At 54.9% G+C, this 16,745-nt stretch overlaps 1 protein-coding gene across 21 annotated transcripts in view; it reads right to left on the reverse strand.

The window, feature by feature from the left end:
- Positions 1–16,745, reverse strand: part of CLEC16A (C-type lectin domain containing 16A) — a 220,211-nt gene that overhangs the window by 116,104 nt on the left and 87,362 nt on the right. For all 21 annotated transcript variants that reach the window (XM_021086617.1, XM_021086621.1, XM_021086630.1 and 18 more), the window contains 5 exons: positions 13,037–13,159; positions 9,712–9,821; positions 7,957–8,001; positions 4,819–4,869; positions 2,123–2,251 (listed from right to left, as the gene is read on the reverse strand). In XM_021086617.1, the coding sequence (XP_020942276.1) occupies positions 2,123–2,251; positions 4,819–4,869; positions 7,957–8,001; positions 9,712–9,821; positions 13,037–13,159 (458 nt within the window). The remainder of the gene's footprint in view (positions 1–2,122; positions 2,252–4,818; positions 4,870–7,956; positions 8,002–9,711; positions 9,822–13,036; positions 13,160–16,745) is intronic.

A 16,745-nucleotide genomic window follows, 5' to 3' on the forward strand; every position in this document is an offset into this window, starting at 1 on the left:
ACGGCAGGAACCGGTGAGCAAGGTCCTCCCTGGGCTCCAAGGCTCCAGAAATCCACCTCCTCCAGCCCCACTGCTTCCCACACCGCCTCCCTCCCACTGGGCTCAAGCCTTGGTCCCTGCCCTCACATCTGTCTGGGCCTCTGTCTCCACCCTGCTTCCCTGCCCAGGGTCTCGGCTTAAGGAGCACCCTGTGTGTCGCTCCACCTCCCTCCCCGGGGAGGGTTAGGGCCCCAACCCATGGATCATGTGTCTCTTCCCACTCCGCCCTCCAGGCTGGGATTCCTCGAGGACCGAGGCTGCTCTGTGTGTCCCTGGTGGCCAGCACCGAGTCGGGCTAGTAACTACAACGAAGGCAGCCGTGGGAGGCGGGGCTCTGAGTGGCCACACTGCCTGGGCTGAATCCTGGCTCTGCTACTTATGAGCTGGGGGACCTTGAGCAAATCACTCAACCTCTTCGTGCCTCAGTTTCTTCCAGTGTAAGATGGGGATCATACTAGTGCCAGCCTCCGAGGGTGGCTGCAGACTGCCGTGAGGAGGTTCGTATGAAGACCTGATATGAGTGACCCACTGCATCACAAGGGACGTGAGCGCACAGAACCGTTAAGAAAACCTGATGGACCGTGAGCCAAAAAGAAGCCAGGATGCAACCCGGGCGGCAGCTCTCCATGTCCACAGCCTTCTGGACCCTCCAGCTCAGGGGCTGAGGAGGACTTCGGGGTAAAGGTCCTCTCTGGTCTGGGAATACGACAGCCAGACCAGGTGTGGGACGTCGCTCTTACCATCTCTGAAGCCAATAAAAGGCCAGGGGTGCACGTGTCCACCCCGTGAAGTGGTGCAGATATGACACGCGTTTGTCAGAAGCAGTCCCCCCATAAAAGCTGACACCAAGGGTGCCCAGTGCAAACACTGCCACCCATAGACACAACTGTGTGCCCGGCCACGAGCAGGAGGAAGGAGGGCATCACTGGCTCCAAGCGGGGGGTGGGGGTGGGGTGTCCTGCAGTGAGGGCTGTGGGATTGGTCAGACAGCAGGGAATGTGGACTAACCTCAGACACGGGACCAACTTCCTGAGCCCCCCACCCTCGTTCCACTTCCAAGGCAAAATCGCCAGCAGGAAAGCCACAGGGTCCTCTTGTCTGAGGCGGATCCAGCAAGTCAATCTCAGTTCTCAAAATCTCAAAGCTTTTTTTGTTGTTTTTTTTTTTGTCTTTTGAGGGCCACACCTGCAGCATATGGAGGTTCCCAGGCTAGGGGTGGAACTGGAGCTGCAGCTGCTGGCCTATACCACAGCCACGCCAGAGCTGAGCCGAGCCTTCGATGTACACCACAGCTCACGGCAACGCCGGATCCTTAACCCACTCGGCGAGGCCAGGGATCCAACCTGCATCCTCACGGATGCTCATTGGGGCTGTTACTGCTGAGCCACAGCGGGAACTCCTTTAGAATCTCAAAGTTAAAGCAGCTCTGCCACTCTGGTTACACTCGGATGAGCTCAGGGGAAGACGCAGGCTGATAACGGGAGCCGAGTGCAATGAATTCCTCTAATCTATCCCCTAACCTTCCCATCTCCAGGGAATGATTTTCTAGGAAAAGGTCATGGTGCTTTCTAAGAAAGAAACCCTGATCTGACGAGGGAGATAAAGTACCATGAAGAGCCCCGGGAGACTGCTTCAGAAAAAAAGTGCTGATAACGGAAGCTGCAGCTGGGTTCTGAGAACTAATCTCTTCACACGCCTGCCTCCTGCCTCTCCTGCCGCGCAGCCGGCGTGGGAGAATCACAGCTGCGGTGCGCGGGCCTCGCCCCCAGGTGGCTCAGATACCCCGGCGCCGCGCCGTCTGCGGGGCCGGCCTCTCGGGGCTAAGGTTCCAGGGCAGCCTCACCTGCAAGGCCTCGCCGGCGCTGCCCCACCGCCCCCCTGCACAAGCCGCTTCCTCTCTGGGGCTGGGGCGGCCCGCCCCACCCCCGGGGCCGGAGGCCGTGGCACTGCCATCTCTGCTTTAACACAGGGGAAGCTGGGCCTGGGCCTGGTCGGGGCGCGCGGCTCTCTGAGGGCTGGAGGGTGGCTCTGGATGCCCCTGGAGGGCAGCTGCCCAGGAGAGGTGGGGTCCCCGCTCACTCACCCGCCGCGTTTTCTCCACATCCCCGCAAGGCAGCCGCTTCACAAAGTCGATGCCGGTCAGCGGCGTGCCCGTTGGGGGCAGCAGGATGGAGGCGTCCATCATGAGATATTCCACGTTCATGGGCTTCATCTAGAAGAGAGACGTGGCGGGGAGGGGGCCTCGCGGAGGGAGGAATGACGGGCCTCCCACCACACACACACACACACACACACACACACATACACACACGGAAGAGGCCGCTCACCCCCGATTCAGACTGAGGTGACGCCTCGGGGTAGCCAGACGTGAGCGATGCGCCTGCTTTCTAAGCCGCAGATTTTCCTTCATTTGCAGTGACAGCTCAGACACCCTGGAGAAGGTGCCTCCCCACTGCACAAAGCTCTGCTTCCTCACTGTCTCATTCTCCTCCGCCCAGTAAGGAGGCCAGCCATTCTCCAGTGGGCCCTTTAGGGTGGTCTGCCCAGTGTGCGGGAGCCACCTGCCGCCTTTTCAGCCTGCCATCCACCCCCTCGCCACCCCTCGGCCCTGGCCCACCCTGCTGGCAAGCCCCCTCCAGGACAGCCATGCTCATTGTGCCTCGGCATTAAGAAAGAGGTGACAGGGAGTTCCCGTCGTGGCGCAGTGGTTAACGAATCCGACTAGGAACCATGAGGTTGCGGGTTCGGTCCCTGCCCTTGCTCAGTGGGTTAACGATCCGGCGTTGCCGTGAGCTGTGGTGTAGGTTGCAGACGCGGCTCGGATCCCGCGTTGCTATGGCTCTGGTGTGGGCCGGTGGCTACAGCTCTGATTCAACCCCTGGCCTGGGAACCTCCATATGCCGCGGGAGCGGCCCAAGAAATAGCAACAACAACAACAACAATAACAACAACAACAACAACAACAACAACAAAAGAGGTGACAGGAGAAACAGCGAAGGGTCACAAGTGAAGGCTGGCCTGGCAGCACCCCAGGGCCTGTGTCCACTTCACTGAGCTTCGTAGCTAGTTTCCTGACATGTTAGCTAACAACCAACTTTCAGGTATGAGGGCTGGGAGCATGACAGTTTAATATTTCCCTAGAGTGCCAGGCATTGTGCAAGACGAGAGCAAATGTGTGATTAAGACAAACGAAGCCCAGGAAGCTTCCTGCCACGGGAGGGAATCAACTATTCTTGGCGCTGAGCCTCTCCAGGAGGCAGCCCTTTGGCATTTCACAGCCAGCCTGGAAGCCACGTGGTTTGGGCCCCATTTCGGATGGAAAAATCAAGGCGCAGAATGTCAGCAGCCTGCCCGGGGGTGCAGTTAGGAAGCAGCAGAAGCAGAAACTGAGCAGATATGTAGGAGCCTGAGCTTTTCCACATCATCAAGTGATATGTGAGCCTTACGTTTCCAGACAAGAAGCCTAACTCTGCAGAGTTCTGTCATTAGGGGACGTCAGGGGCATAACCTGAGACAGCAGCTGACAACCGACTCACTTCACTCCCATTCACGGTCCAAAGAATGGAAACTTGGGGTGGGGGGGTTGAAGGAATAATGGGGCGGGGCCATCACAGGCGTGAGGTGCACACGCATGACTCAGGCAGCGCCGCCTGGAGCCCTGGGCACTGGGGGGCCATTTCTGGAGGTGAGTGATGCCAATTTACATGTTTTCTTTGAAAAAGCTCTGCGACCCCTCGGGGCCATGAGTGAGGATGTGGCAGGGGCCCAGCGTCCAGACACCCGGTGATGGGCCAAGGAATCCTGCAGCACACGTTACCTGCCTTGTTCTTTTGGAGACTTTAAACACTTAGGTTTACTGTTAACATCTCGAATCACTTTACTCTTCGTGAGTCGTGTCCATGAAAAGGACCATTTATCATCTATCTACTGAGTGTCCACTGAGGGGCAGAGGCGCGGGAACACAGCAGAGCAAGCTGCCATCCTCTGCAACTGTCTTTCCCCATGATTCTGCCTGCTGGACGGAGACAAGGAAGACCCTGGGCTGGCGGTGGGTTCAAGCAAGAGCCACATGTGGGAACATCCCAGTGGCATGGCGAAAAAGGTGGCAGGATACATGGAGCAGGGCAGGGCCCTGGGAGGGGAGCGACTCCCATCAGGTTGACATGGGAATTAAACGATTTCATACACACAAGAGGTTCTCAAATGCTATTCATATCAGTGAATCTTTCTGATCCACCTGTTTCCCTCGTTGGCTGCACCCACGGCATCCAGAAGTTCCTGGGCCACAGACTGAACCCGAGCCAGAGCAGTGACAATGCCGGATCCTTAATCACCAGGCCACCAGGGAACTCCTTTCTGGCCCACCTTATGACTCAGTCCAACTCAGGGGGAGTGTGTGTCATCTGAGATTTCAGTGGCGGGGATCAAAAGGCAGAATTTCAGGAGTTCCCGTGGTGGCTCAGTGGTTAACGAATCCGACTAGGAACCATGAGGTGGCGGGTTCGATCCCCGGCCTCGCTCAGTGGGTTGATGATCCAGCATTGCTGTGGCTGCGGTGTAGGCTGGCAGCTACAGCTCCGATTAGACCCCTACCCTGGGAACCTCCATATGCCAAGGGTTCGGCCCTAGAAAAGACGAAACAAAAACAAAAACAAAAAGGCAGGATTTTGGTGCAGCTTCCCACCCATTGGGATAGAAAGCCCCCAACAGGACGAGTCCTCTCTGGGTGGGGCAGGGAAGCTTTGCAGACCCACAAATGCACGCTGGCTGCTCACTTACCGTCATGCTCCTGTACTCATCTTCGAACATGTCCAAGAAGATTTCTTCTCCCTACAAATGAAAGGAAGGAAAGAGAAGATTATGCATATTTTTTTTCCATAAACAACAAAGTATTATAAACTCCAGTTCGCGGCTTTGGGGGCCATCTGTTTCTTATTAGCGAGTTCTCGTAAATCACCAGGAAGTAAAACACACACGTGAACACGAACACACACACTCAAACGAAAACCCCAATATCAAATTGCACCTCGATGTTTTTCCTCCCTTTTCTTCAAGCCCATGTAGTTAGATTTCTAACGTCAAGGCAGTTCATGAAAAACAACAAAAAATAACTTCATATACAATTAAAATACAAAAATGGTTAGGTAGCTCCAGTAACGAACATCATCTATTTGCTGAGAACGGCTGGAGAAAATAACGCTCAGCTATGCTGTTAAACCACGAGGCTCGGAAAGGAAGCGTGTGCTTAAAAACGCTCAACGCTACGACCCTTGCACAGCTTGTGCCCCGCGTTTCCGAGGCGCCTCTGGGCTCTGTGATTCCTGCAGCCCTTGCAGAACAGTGTGGGGCGGGGGGGAATTGGCTCCGAGACACGTGCGTACACAGGGGACAACCTCGGCCGTCCCTCTTGTAACCTGTGTTTCACGGCAAGACTGGGACGTCAACCCACATCTGTGCGGGTCGTTGTGCAGACTGAGTTAAGTCGAATGGTGATGGTGAGCACTGCTGGCGGGCCGCAGTGGGCAGGGCAGGGGAGACGCAGGGAAATGCGTCACGGCTGTCAGAACGGGCCTGGCCTGGCTCCTAAGTCCTGACTCTCTCCCTCTCCATCTTTCATAAACACACACACACACACACATACACACACACACGCACGCATGCATGCACTCGAGGTGGGAAAAGCAACAGGTCCTTTATGGTGTTTTTACAGTTATCAGAACTACAGATAAACTTGACTGTTTCTGTGCGGTGTGAGACCCGGGCACTAACTCACAAAAATAACAACCCTTGAAAATATCAAAAAGCTTCTGAGATAGTACATGTAGAGTGCAAACCTTGCAGGATAAGAGAGAGAACAATCTGGGTTGGGAGAAGGAAGCTGCAACTGAAATGCACTTCTCCTTTTGCCAAGGAAAAAGACGTGTCTGGGAAGATAGCTCCCTATATGTCTTTCTGCTTTTGCAATCCGGAAACTTTCCACGAGAGGAAATAAACCAAGAGCAGTTGTACTGGAAAGAGCTTCAAAGACGACTTTGCTGAGGACATGCAGCCTCACTTCGAGGCCAAGTGTGGTTTGGGCTGTTCTAAGGGAGACTGGGATTTCTGCCCCGGTGTGTGGGGCGCCCAGGGGTGTAACCTCGTCTGGGCATATCCCCTGTGGTGCAGCTGCACGGGGTCAGCTGAGCCTGGCGAGGTATGTTTCCAGATTACATGACCTGGTTTTAGCTCAACAAACACTGAGAGTCATGGACAATGGCTTAAAAAGCTGCATGCAAAGAAAAAGACCCCTGTGCACACAGGCATAGCATTCACAGCAGTTTAAAGAGATTACAGGGAGTTCCCGCTGTGGTGCAGCGGACATGAATCCAACTAGGAACCATGAGGTTTCGGGTTTGATCCCTGGCCTCGCTCAGTGGGTTAAGGATCTGGTGTTGCCGTGAGCTGTGGTGTTGGTTGCAGACACACCTCAGATCCCATGTTGCTGTGGCTGTGGTGTAGGCTGGCAGCTGTGGCTCCGATTGGACCCCTAGCCTGGGAACCTCCCTATGCCGCAGGTGTGGCCCTAAAAAGCAAAAAATAATAAAGAGAGTACAAATAATGAAAGTGCAAGTGAGTGTGGAAAAGGCAATGTGACACCTTTTCTGCTGGAGGATCTCTTCGTGGGCCAAATCTTAAGGGGGGGATCATCGCTAACTGGATCTGGAGGGATCCGATGCGGAGGCCAAAAGATCAGAAAACTACTCAGACTGTTAGAAGCGAGGCTTAAGCTACTGCTGCTGATAGATGAAGAGCCCTGCCTAAGATTATGCCTTCAGAAAAGTGCTAAACAAAACCATCACAGGGAGACAGCTCACAACCAATCGCCTGGAAACGGAAGAGGAAGCTGCACATTTTCCAGATTCTGACAGTCACCGGGGTCCTTTACGCATCTCATGAAATTCCCGCTAAGTGTTTAGAAGCCTGAGGAGTTCTCAGCCTACAAGCGTACCTCATTTTATGCTGCTCTGCTTTACTGTGCTTCATAGATATTGCATTTTTTTTTTTTTTTAACGAAGTGAAGGTTTAGGGCAACCTTGTGTTGTCAGGTGATGGTTAGCATATTTTAGCAATAACGTACCTTTAGTTAAGGTGAGTACCTTTTTTTTTTTTAGACACATCGCTCTCACATTCAACAGACTGCAGTGCCATGTACATACAACTTAGATAGGCACTGGGCAACCACAACATTTATGGGGCTCCCTTTATGGTGAGATTTGCTTTATTGCAGTAGTTTGGAACCAAACCTGCAACATCCCTGAGGTCTGCCTGTACATGGATATAAATAATACACATGCATAGTCCATAAATTCACGTCATTCAGTCTTTTTTTTTTTTTTTTTTTTTGTCTTTTGTCCTTTTTAGGGCTGCACCTGTGGCATATGGAGGTCCCCAGGCTAGGGGTCGAATAGGAGCCACAGCAACGAGGGATCCAAGCCACGTCTGCAACCTACACCACAGCTCACGGCAACGCCGGATCCCTAACCCGCTGAACGAGGCCAGGGTTCGAACCCAAAACCTCATGGTTGGATTTATTTCCACTGAGCCACGACGGGAACTCTTCGGTCATTTTTTGATGTGTAAGTATATACCATTCGAGAACACATAACTTCATGTGTATATATCTGAATATAATTCATAATTTACATGTAAATCCATCATCGAGTTCCTCTATAGTTGATAAATACACCGTCACCGACGAGGGGTGCGTGGTCACAGCTGTACCGCTAAGAGAACACGGGGGGGCAACGTGCAGAGCCCACCGCTCAGAGGGGATGAGACCGAACATTTCGGTTCAGGAGCCACAAGTGGAGAGACAGCGGCAGACACGACAGTCCTGTTTCTACGACGCACGGCGCGCCCTGGGCTCGGGCAATTTACCTTATAAAAGTGCCGCACCAGGTGAACACTTTCTTCTCTGGCGCCCTGGTGAGAGAGAGGGAAGGCGTGAGGGAGGCGGGTTCCTCGGAGGAAAGTCAGTTCCCAAGTCTGAGTCTACAGGACGGGCGCCGGGCTCACATCCTCACACTCTAAAGCAGTTCTTCAAAAAAAAGGAGCGCGGGGTGGGGGGAACGAGCTCAAAATAAAAACAGCAACGGACAGACGATTCAATGTGAGGACACGGAGCGTTGCTAATGTACAGTTACTTGTGTGGGAAGCAGCTTCTAAAATATGGCTAAGGTGCCTCTGCTTCTATAAAACGAACAATCCATTTATAAATGCATGTGGTGTTCATTGCAGCACTATTCACAATAGCCAGGACATGGAAACAACCTAAACGTCCATCAACAGATGATTGGATTAGGAAGATGTGGTATATATACACAATGGGAATACTACTCAGCCATAAACAAGAACAAAATAAAGCCATCTGCAGCAACATGGATGGAACTAGAGACTCTCGTACTGAGTGAAATGAGTCAGAAAAAGACAAATACCATATGATATCACTTTTAACTGGAATCTAATATCCAGCACAAATGAACATCTCCTCAGAAAAGAAAATCATGGACTTGGAGAAAAGACTTGTGGCTGCCTGATGGGAGGGGGAGGGAATGGGAGGGATCAGGAGCTTGGGCTTATCAGACACAACTGAGAATAGATTTACAAGGAGATCCTGCTGAGTAGCATTGAAAACTTTGTCTAGGTACTCATGTTGCAACAGAACAAAAGGTGGGGGAAAATGTATACATGTAAGAATAACTTGATCCCCATGCTGTACATGGGAAAAAATTTTAAAAATTAAATAAAAAAATATAAATGCATGTGGGAGCAGATGTATGTATCTGGAAAGACACACACCAAAGCATCGGCTGTCGTTACTTTTTACCTCTCTGCACGTTCTAACTTTTCTAAAACACAGAAAACAGGAGTTCCCATTGTGGTTCAGTGGGTTAAGAACCCGACATAGTGTCTGTGAGGGTGTGGGTTCAATCCCTGACCTCACTCAGTGAGCTAAGGATCTCATACTGCAGTGCTGCGGTGTGGGTCACAGATGTGGCTCAGATCCCAAATTGCTGCGGCTGTTGTGTAGGCTGGCAGCTGCAGCTCCAATTTGACCCTTAGCCTGGGAACTTCCATATGCTGCAGGTGTGGCCTGAAAAAGAAAAACACAAAACAAAACAACATGGAAAATAAGAGGGAAAACAAAAGCTATTTAAAACAACGAATGCACATGGTAGCATGCTAAACCATAAATAAATAAATGTATGTTTGTGCATGTATAAAACTTTTGTAATACAAAAAGAAAGTTTCCTAATGGCCTAGCAGGTTAAGGATCCAGCATTGTACTGCTGTGGCTTGGGTCACTGCTGTGGCTCAGGTTTCATCCCTGGCCCAAGAACTACTTCTGCATGCCATGGGCATGGCCAAAAAAAAAAAAAAAAAAAAAAAAAAAGAAAGAGAAGAAAAATAATCCTGGAGTCAAATAATTATAAGAGAAACTGGTAAAATTCACTAACTGGGAGGGCTCCTCAGGCTCATCAAAGCAGAAGGCAGTTCTGTGGACCACGTGGGGAGGCGGTGGCAGGGGCGAGGGGCCCAGCTCCAGGGGCCAGGCCGCAATCTGGATCCATCCTCTCCGACCTCCTCCCTCTCTCCCGGGGGCCCGGGCACGGGACGAAGGCGGGCCCTCACCTCCAAGCAGGCCAGGTGCACGTCCTTGATGATGCAGCCCGTGCTGGTGACGACTTGCTGCTTCAGCAGCAGGCAGCTCAGCTCCAGCGTGGCCAGCCGGATCTTCCCATCTGCAGAGCACACAGCATCAGCCTGGGTACGCCTTACCTACAGTCTCCTGTCCTCCCCCGCCGCCGAAGGTCACCGGGTCAGCTGACAGCCCCCCACCTCCCGGCACCCAGTGAGGACACAAATGACACCCTCACGTGCCAACCTCTTTCCCAATCAATTATAATTGAATGTTCCCATCAAAACGGCCTGTACCAAATCCTTCCCCCAATCCCTTTATTGGTGGCGGTGCAAGAGAAAGGGGACACTATTTATTACTGAGGCCTCAAAAGGGGCAATGGTGGTTGCTTTGCCTGTCCAGCATCCCTTCGCTCCCCGCCTTCCTTCAAAAAACCACCAGCCCTGCTGCCAGACATGTGATTTGGATGGGGCTGGTCCTGCTTCCCCTGGCCCAGGGTGGGGGCACACCCCTCAGGCTGGTCAGGGTGATCCAGTCCCCTGGTCACAGTGATGGGGCAGGAGACCCACAAGGATGCCAGTCACAGCCACTAAGGCTCATTCCACAGCCTGCTGGAGCCACTGGACAGGAGCCTGCCTCCGTGCGCTGGGCTGCAGAGAGCACAGGGATGGCAGTGGGGCCCTGACGGTGTGAGCACTGTGACCCACAGTGGCTGCCTCACCGGCATTCTCACTCTTGTGTCCCCTCCCGCCGACCCCCCCCAAGTCCTCCCTCGCCACCGGGCTGCCCAGCGTCTCTCCCTTGGCAAGTCTAGGGCCCCGACAGAGCAGAGGGCGGCCGGAGCTGCAGGCAAAAGGCCAAGGAGCCCAGAGACAGGCTGGAAAACACTGAGCCCAGGATCCAGCTGTGCCTCAGGCCAGGGCCCAACAGACTCCAAGTTTCAGAAGCCAAGGGTCTTGTTTATTTCCGTTTGTATTGTTTGAGTGAGTCCAAGCTGGGCTTCTGCCACGTGCAGCCAAGTTCTGACTAACGCGGCCCACTGCTCCACTGTGAGCCAGGCCAGTCTGGGTGCCCCCTAGACCTCCCTCAAGGGGTCGCTCTAAACCCCACTGCAGTGGGTGCTCTAAAGCCAGAGGTTTAAACAGTGAAGTGACTCGTCCCAAGTCTCACTCTGGGCCGTGGGGGACTCCAGGTGCCCTGAAGGCCAAAACCCACACCTGGCATCGTCCCCAGAGGCACCTGCGTCTGCCTGACTGAAGGGCATCCTGCTCCGAGCATACTCTCCCCGGGGTCTCCGAGCTCATTTCTGGAGTGAAGCTTCCACACGGAAGGAGGGGTCAGGAGAGTGGGAAGCCTCCAGGCCACACCTCTGAGGCCTTGGAAAACACCAGGGACCAGGATGGGCCATTGGGGGACAAATCGAGGCAGACACACCGTGGCACACACCCGTCTGGCCTTTAATGCCTTGTGCGTTGGGGAGGAACGGGTGAGAAGAGGGAATCCCTCTGCCCACAAATGAGCAGGTTACATACAAGCAAAATCAGGCCTTCCTGAGCCCGACCTGGCCCAGGGCTGCCAAGCAGAGCTGGTGAGTGTTGGCGCGGCCATTCTCCCAGCCCCAGCACTGCTTCCGCACCTGCTGCCTACCCTCGCCTCGTTCAGGGCTCCTCCATCCCGCCTGCCCCGCCCCGAGCCCGACTGTGGGCCAAACACCCCTTCTGCTGCCTCCAGGGCAGGGGACTGACTTCCACCGAGGCCCTTCTACAGGCTCCAGCCACGCTGCTGACGCTCCTCCCACTGGCCTGTCTCTCATCGAAGCTTCCCGACTTCTTCGAGCTGCCCCAGCCTCTGCTCTTCAGAAGTCCGGGCTGCTCTATACCCCACCCTCCGAGGGCCTGCCAATCTTCCGCACCCTGAGCTTCCTCCCCCAGGGCCCAGGCCACCCTCCTCCACCTTCCCATGGCTGAGCCACGCAGGCCCACGCAGCTCCCACTCCCCCCGGACCGGACCTCCGGCAGGAACTGGGCCCGCTGAGCCACCCACTCTTTCGAGACACCTCCCTCCGGCCTTCTGCCCACAAGGGCCTGGCCCAGGCTCCACACGGCCTTCGGAGACCAGCAGCGGCCCAGGCCTCCATCCTAGATACCCCCTCTTCTCTCTTCTTCCCTCTTCTCTCCTGTGTGTCAGCTGGGCCCTGGCCCCGCTCTGACGTCTAGATTCCATCTCCTCATGGAGTCCCAGACTGCTGGGACTTCCGAGACCTCCATCCAGGGCCCCTGGAGGACAGGATCCATGTCTGTCACTCGCATACAGCGGCCGGCATGCAGGAGGCGCTCAGTAAACCTTTGTTGAGTTTACTGATACCCTGGTGACACCCTGTGGCCACGAACCAGTTCTTGAAGCCCCTGGGCTCACTTTCCGCAGTCACCCTGTGGGTTCGGTCCCCGCTCCCCTTGACTCCCGAGGTCCTTCCCGGCCAGCCCAAGCCCCCATGGCTGCCCCTCTCCTGAGCCTGTCTGGGGCCCGCCCCCGGACTGCTGGCGGCAGCTCAGCTCTGCAGCTCTCTCCCCACCGGGCCACGGCTCATGGAGCCCCGTCCTGTGCACTCACGCACGCCTGATGGCCTCCTCTCTGCCTTGCAGTCAGGGTTTCTAGCCTCGGTGCTGCTGACACTTGGGGCCCCCAAATCCTCTGCGTGGGGCATCCTGTGCACCACAGGACGTCTGGCAGCATCTGGCCTTCTCCTCACAGCTGCAGGAGCACCCCCCTCAAAGGTGTCACAGCCAAAAATGTCTCTGGACATCACCAGATGCCCTCAGCTGAGAACCACCGTGCAGGGTCATCGTCCCTGCTGCTACGAGCCCTTGCTGTGGCTGCAGGTCCGTGCTGGCCAAAATCTCAGAACTAGGCTGACAAGAGCCAGAAGCCAAGCACGTCTCGTGTTATAAGAGCGCTCAACACAAACCTTCCAACCTTGCCCTCGCTCACACCCTCAGCCTAGTTCATGCTCAAATGTGGCCGTGGGCCACCCAGGAGGAGAGCTACAGCCACTGGCCAAACCGAAGAAAGGGCCAAGAAGGAAGAGGGGGTCTGACACAAACACTACGGGGGCTGGGGGGCGGGGACCCAGAGATGAAGCCACAGCTGGGCAGGAGGCTGTGGTGGCCCAGGACTCCAGAGTGTGGCAAGGCAGGTGGCTGAGATCTGCCTGGACTCCCAGAAGGGCCAGGTCTAGAAGCCCCACCCTGGTGCCTGGTGTGGGGCCGGGTCCCTGGGACTCCACCGCCCCCAAGCGCAGCCAGCAAGGATCCTGGGCACCTGGCTGCGCGGCGCTGTTCATGATCCTGATAAGCCTCTCGGCCAGAAGGTGGTTGTAGGCGGTCTTCTCGGCTGCGCTGGGCACTGGGAGCTGGATCCGCTCCAGCTTCTCAGGATCCATGCCTGGAATGGAGAGAAGGGCCGAGCTGTGAGCAGAGCCACCTGGCGGGGAGCCCCCGCATCCTGAAAGGGCCCTTCGCGAGGGGCTTCCTCAACCTCGGCCGTCCACACCCCATCTCCGCACTCCACAGCTGGGTGCGACCTGTACTGTAACGCACCGCAGAAGGTTCTGTCAACGGAACTTCAGTAAATACATTAAAACATACACTTTCTATCAAGACTTGTAAACCGGAAACCTGAATTGCTGCAATATTGAGAGCAACAATGTTTTTACATTTTAGCTGTTGATTGGCTACTTTCTGTGGCCAAAGGCCTGCTCTGTGTCAGGGGTTCAGGGGAGTTCCCTGGTGGCCTAGCGGTTAAGGATTTGGCATTGTCATTGCTATAGCTCAGGTTGGATCCCTGGCCCAGAAACTTCTGCATGCTGCTGGTGAGGCCAGAAGAAAAAAAAAAAAAAGAGCAACTGGCAGGCGTATGTATGTGAGAGGTGTCGAGGTCACACCAGCCTGAATGGTGAGGTGACACATCAGAGGGAGTGGGAAGGGGACGGAAGAGTGGTAACTTCTCTACCACCTCTGGCCAGGTCTGTGCGCCCCAAGGCCACCCTGTGTGAGACACCCCACACCAAGGAAAACACCAGACAGAGAGGAAACTACGGTCATGCCCACGATGCCCTCCAGCTCCTACCACCCACCTGGGAGAGCCGGGTCCCCCGCAGAAGCACATGGGCGGCAGCCCAGCGCTGGACCCATAAAGCTGCAGGTTCAGCAAAACCAACAGAGCACTCTATCTTTAGGAGGCAGAGGCATCGTTCTTCCTCCAGTGAAATCTGATAGCGTTTAAAAGACAAAGACAGGCAGCTCTCTTCTTGGCTCAGCGGTAATAAACCCGACTAATACCCATGAGGACATGGGTTCAATCCCTGGCCTCCATGAGTGGGATAAGGATCTGGCATTGCCGTGAGCTGTGGTGTAGGCCGTAGATGGAGCTCGGATCCCGCATTGCCGTGGCTGTGGCTGTGGCACAGGCCAGCAGCTACAGCTCCGATTCAACCCCTAGCCTGGGAACTTCCATGTGTTGCGGGTTCGGCCCTAAACAAGCAAAAAATAAAAGACGAAAGGCAGGACAGGAGAGGTGGGCAGAAAAGGAGAGAGGGAGCATCCAGGGTAACCGAACAGAGCATCCCTTTCCCTGAGCAGAGCCTGGATGACCTGCTGGGGCCACTTTGCTGGGCTGGTGTGGGATGAGAATGTTCCAAAGCCTTCTCCTCCCATTGAGCACAGCTAGCAGAGACAAACATTTTGCTCGCTCCAAGCCTGAAGAGCTGGAAGGATTGTTTGTGCCTGAAGCACGTCTTTTCCTGTTATTCCACCAAAGGGGGGAAGGTGGCACTTCTGGGAACTCTTGAAATACGGCCCCTTGAGGACTCGAGGACGCTTCATTTAGAACCTTGACAAAATAGTGGAAGATAGCAGTGAAGAGCTGATTGTCTGGATTCTAAGTAACTCCCAAGCTCACATGTTGACGTAATAAACCATAACAATATATCTTGCTTTATTGAATTCCTTCCAGCTCCGAACCGGAGGCTCAGTCATGCCAAGGAGATGACAGGGGTGAGGCGAGGGGCTGAGGGCTGGAATGGGCTAGGTCCCCACTCACGCCTCAGCGACATGGCTTCGTCAAAAAATCTGATTGCGATGAACATTTAATTTGTGGACTCGGTATCCCATTTTGGTACTAAAGGCCTAACTCTAAAGCATTCTGGTTTATTACATGGCAAGAAGAATGTCTACTGAATCTTTCCGGCGTTTGTTTTTTTCCCAGGGAAACTGTCGCTCGGTGGCTCTGGGGAGAAAAATGGCTCCTGGGCCTGCCCGGCGCATAACCCAACTTGCTGACCCACCAGCCGGCATCCTGCTTCCAAGCAGGTGGCAGAAGGAGCCCAGATGCGGAGGAGGACCAGGGAGACACAGGCTCCGATCAGCTCCTGAATGTCTGTGGCGAGTTCTCTCTTTGTCTCTTTCCTGTTTTTGCCCTGACTCGCTTAGAATTTGTCAGAAACGAGGAAATCTGTGGCAAAATCATCTCTCGGGAGGATGAAAACCTGCCAAGGTTACCCTGCCCTTCCTCGGCCAGCAGCTGCACTCTCTGTGAAGCGGGGAGACCCCGGGCATGGCGACACTTCGAGAACGTCCCAGGACCAGATGCCAATGCAACCTCTTCCTTAGGGAGGAAATTACGGCCCAGAGACGTCAAGCCACAACCCCAAGGTCACAGAGCAAGGAAGAAGCATAGTTAGAAATGGCGGTTCCAAAGGTGGACAGGGTCCGGGTGGGGAGAGTGCGCCCGCACCGCGGGGAGCCCAAGGCAGCAGGGGAGGGGCCCGCGGCGGTGGGGGGGGCTGTCGGCGGCCGCCCCTCCCTGCGGGGCCTCCTCCTGCCTCGGGCTCCTGCTCTCCGGGGTTCCTTTCCCACTGCAGCGACGGCGATGGAGGCATTCCGTTTTGACACCTGACCTCTCTGACCCTCAGTCTCCTTACAAGTGCAATGGGAATAAGGACAGGAATGGCTGTCAGGCCACAGTGACGACGCCTGCGCTCACGTTCAACAGCCGTCACCTGTCACTACCTCGCGCTGATGGGGATTTTTACTGTGAACACGGCTTGATGTGTTTCCACCTCGGCTGTGCTACACAAGGAGCAAAAGAGGAACAAAACGACAGATGCGAGAACAACCGACCCAGAGCTCACGTTGAGCTACGCTGGAAGGCCCAGAGAAGCCAGGCTGAGCTGTCTGAGGACAGCTCAGGGATGAGCAGCTTGGTGACGAGCAGCTTGGCTTGGATTCTGGGACCAGCAGGACCTGGCAGGCCAAGGGCAGGGCAGGGAGTGTGGAGGAGCCTGCAGAGGGCAGGTGGGGGCCCGAGGGAGGAAGTGATGAGGCAGATGTGGGGGGAGGGCCAGGCCGGGCCTGGATGCCAGGACCCCTGGAGGGACATGATCTGGTTGTGTTCTGGCCAACTCTAGGGTGGTCTCCAGCCCACTGGCCACCCAAGGTGACCTCCGCGCTTCCAGCACCTCCTGCCAAACAGACTCCATAGTGCCACCCATTCTGTGTGAAGGAGACCTGCCCACAGCCAGGGAGGGGGCAGAGCAGGGCCCAGTCCACACAACACACGGCAAAACTTTGCGGAAAACTTCCCCAAACATCTCTGTTCTTTCCCCAAAGTTCCTGCAGGGCCTCATTTCCTCCCCGTCTCTCTTCTGCCAAGACATTCTTCCCAGTCCAAACAGAACGCTGGCTGGCAGCTGTGAATGTACAAGGTCAATGTGACAACATGACAAGGACATGTGAGTGAAAGGGACATGGCACACGTGCAGGTGGACGGATGGACAGGCAGGCAGAGAGACAGACAGGCGCAGGTTTCCAGTCACTGAGAGGCGGGTTTTGCTACAAACCTGTCGAGTGCCTGCACTCGCTGTTCCCCTCGGACTGAAATAAACACTGTAGATAATATACGGTCCTATTTGCTTCAAGCCTTAAGTGCCGAGTGACAGACAAATTCCAGAGAAACCCAGACACCCTTCACA

The sequence above is a fragment of the Sus scrofa genome, chromosome 3 (assembly GCF_000003025.6).
Source record: "Sus scrofa isolate TJ Tabasco breed Duroc chromosome 3, Sscrofa11.1, whole genome shotgun sequence".
Lineage (NCBI taxonomy): Eukaryota > Metazoa > Chordata > Mammalia > Artiodactyla > Suidae > Sus > Sus scrofa.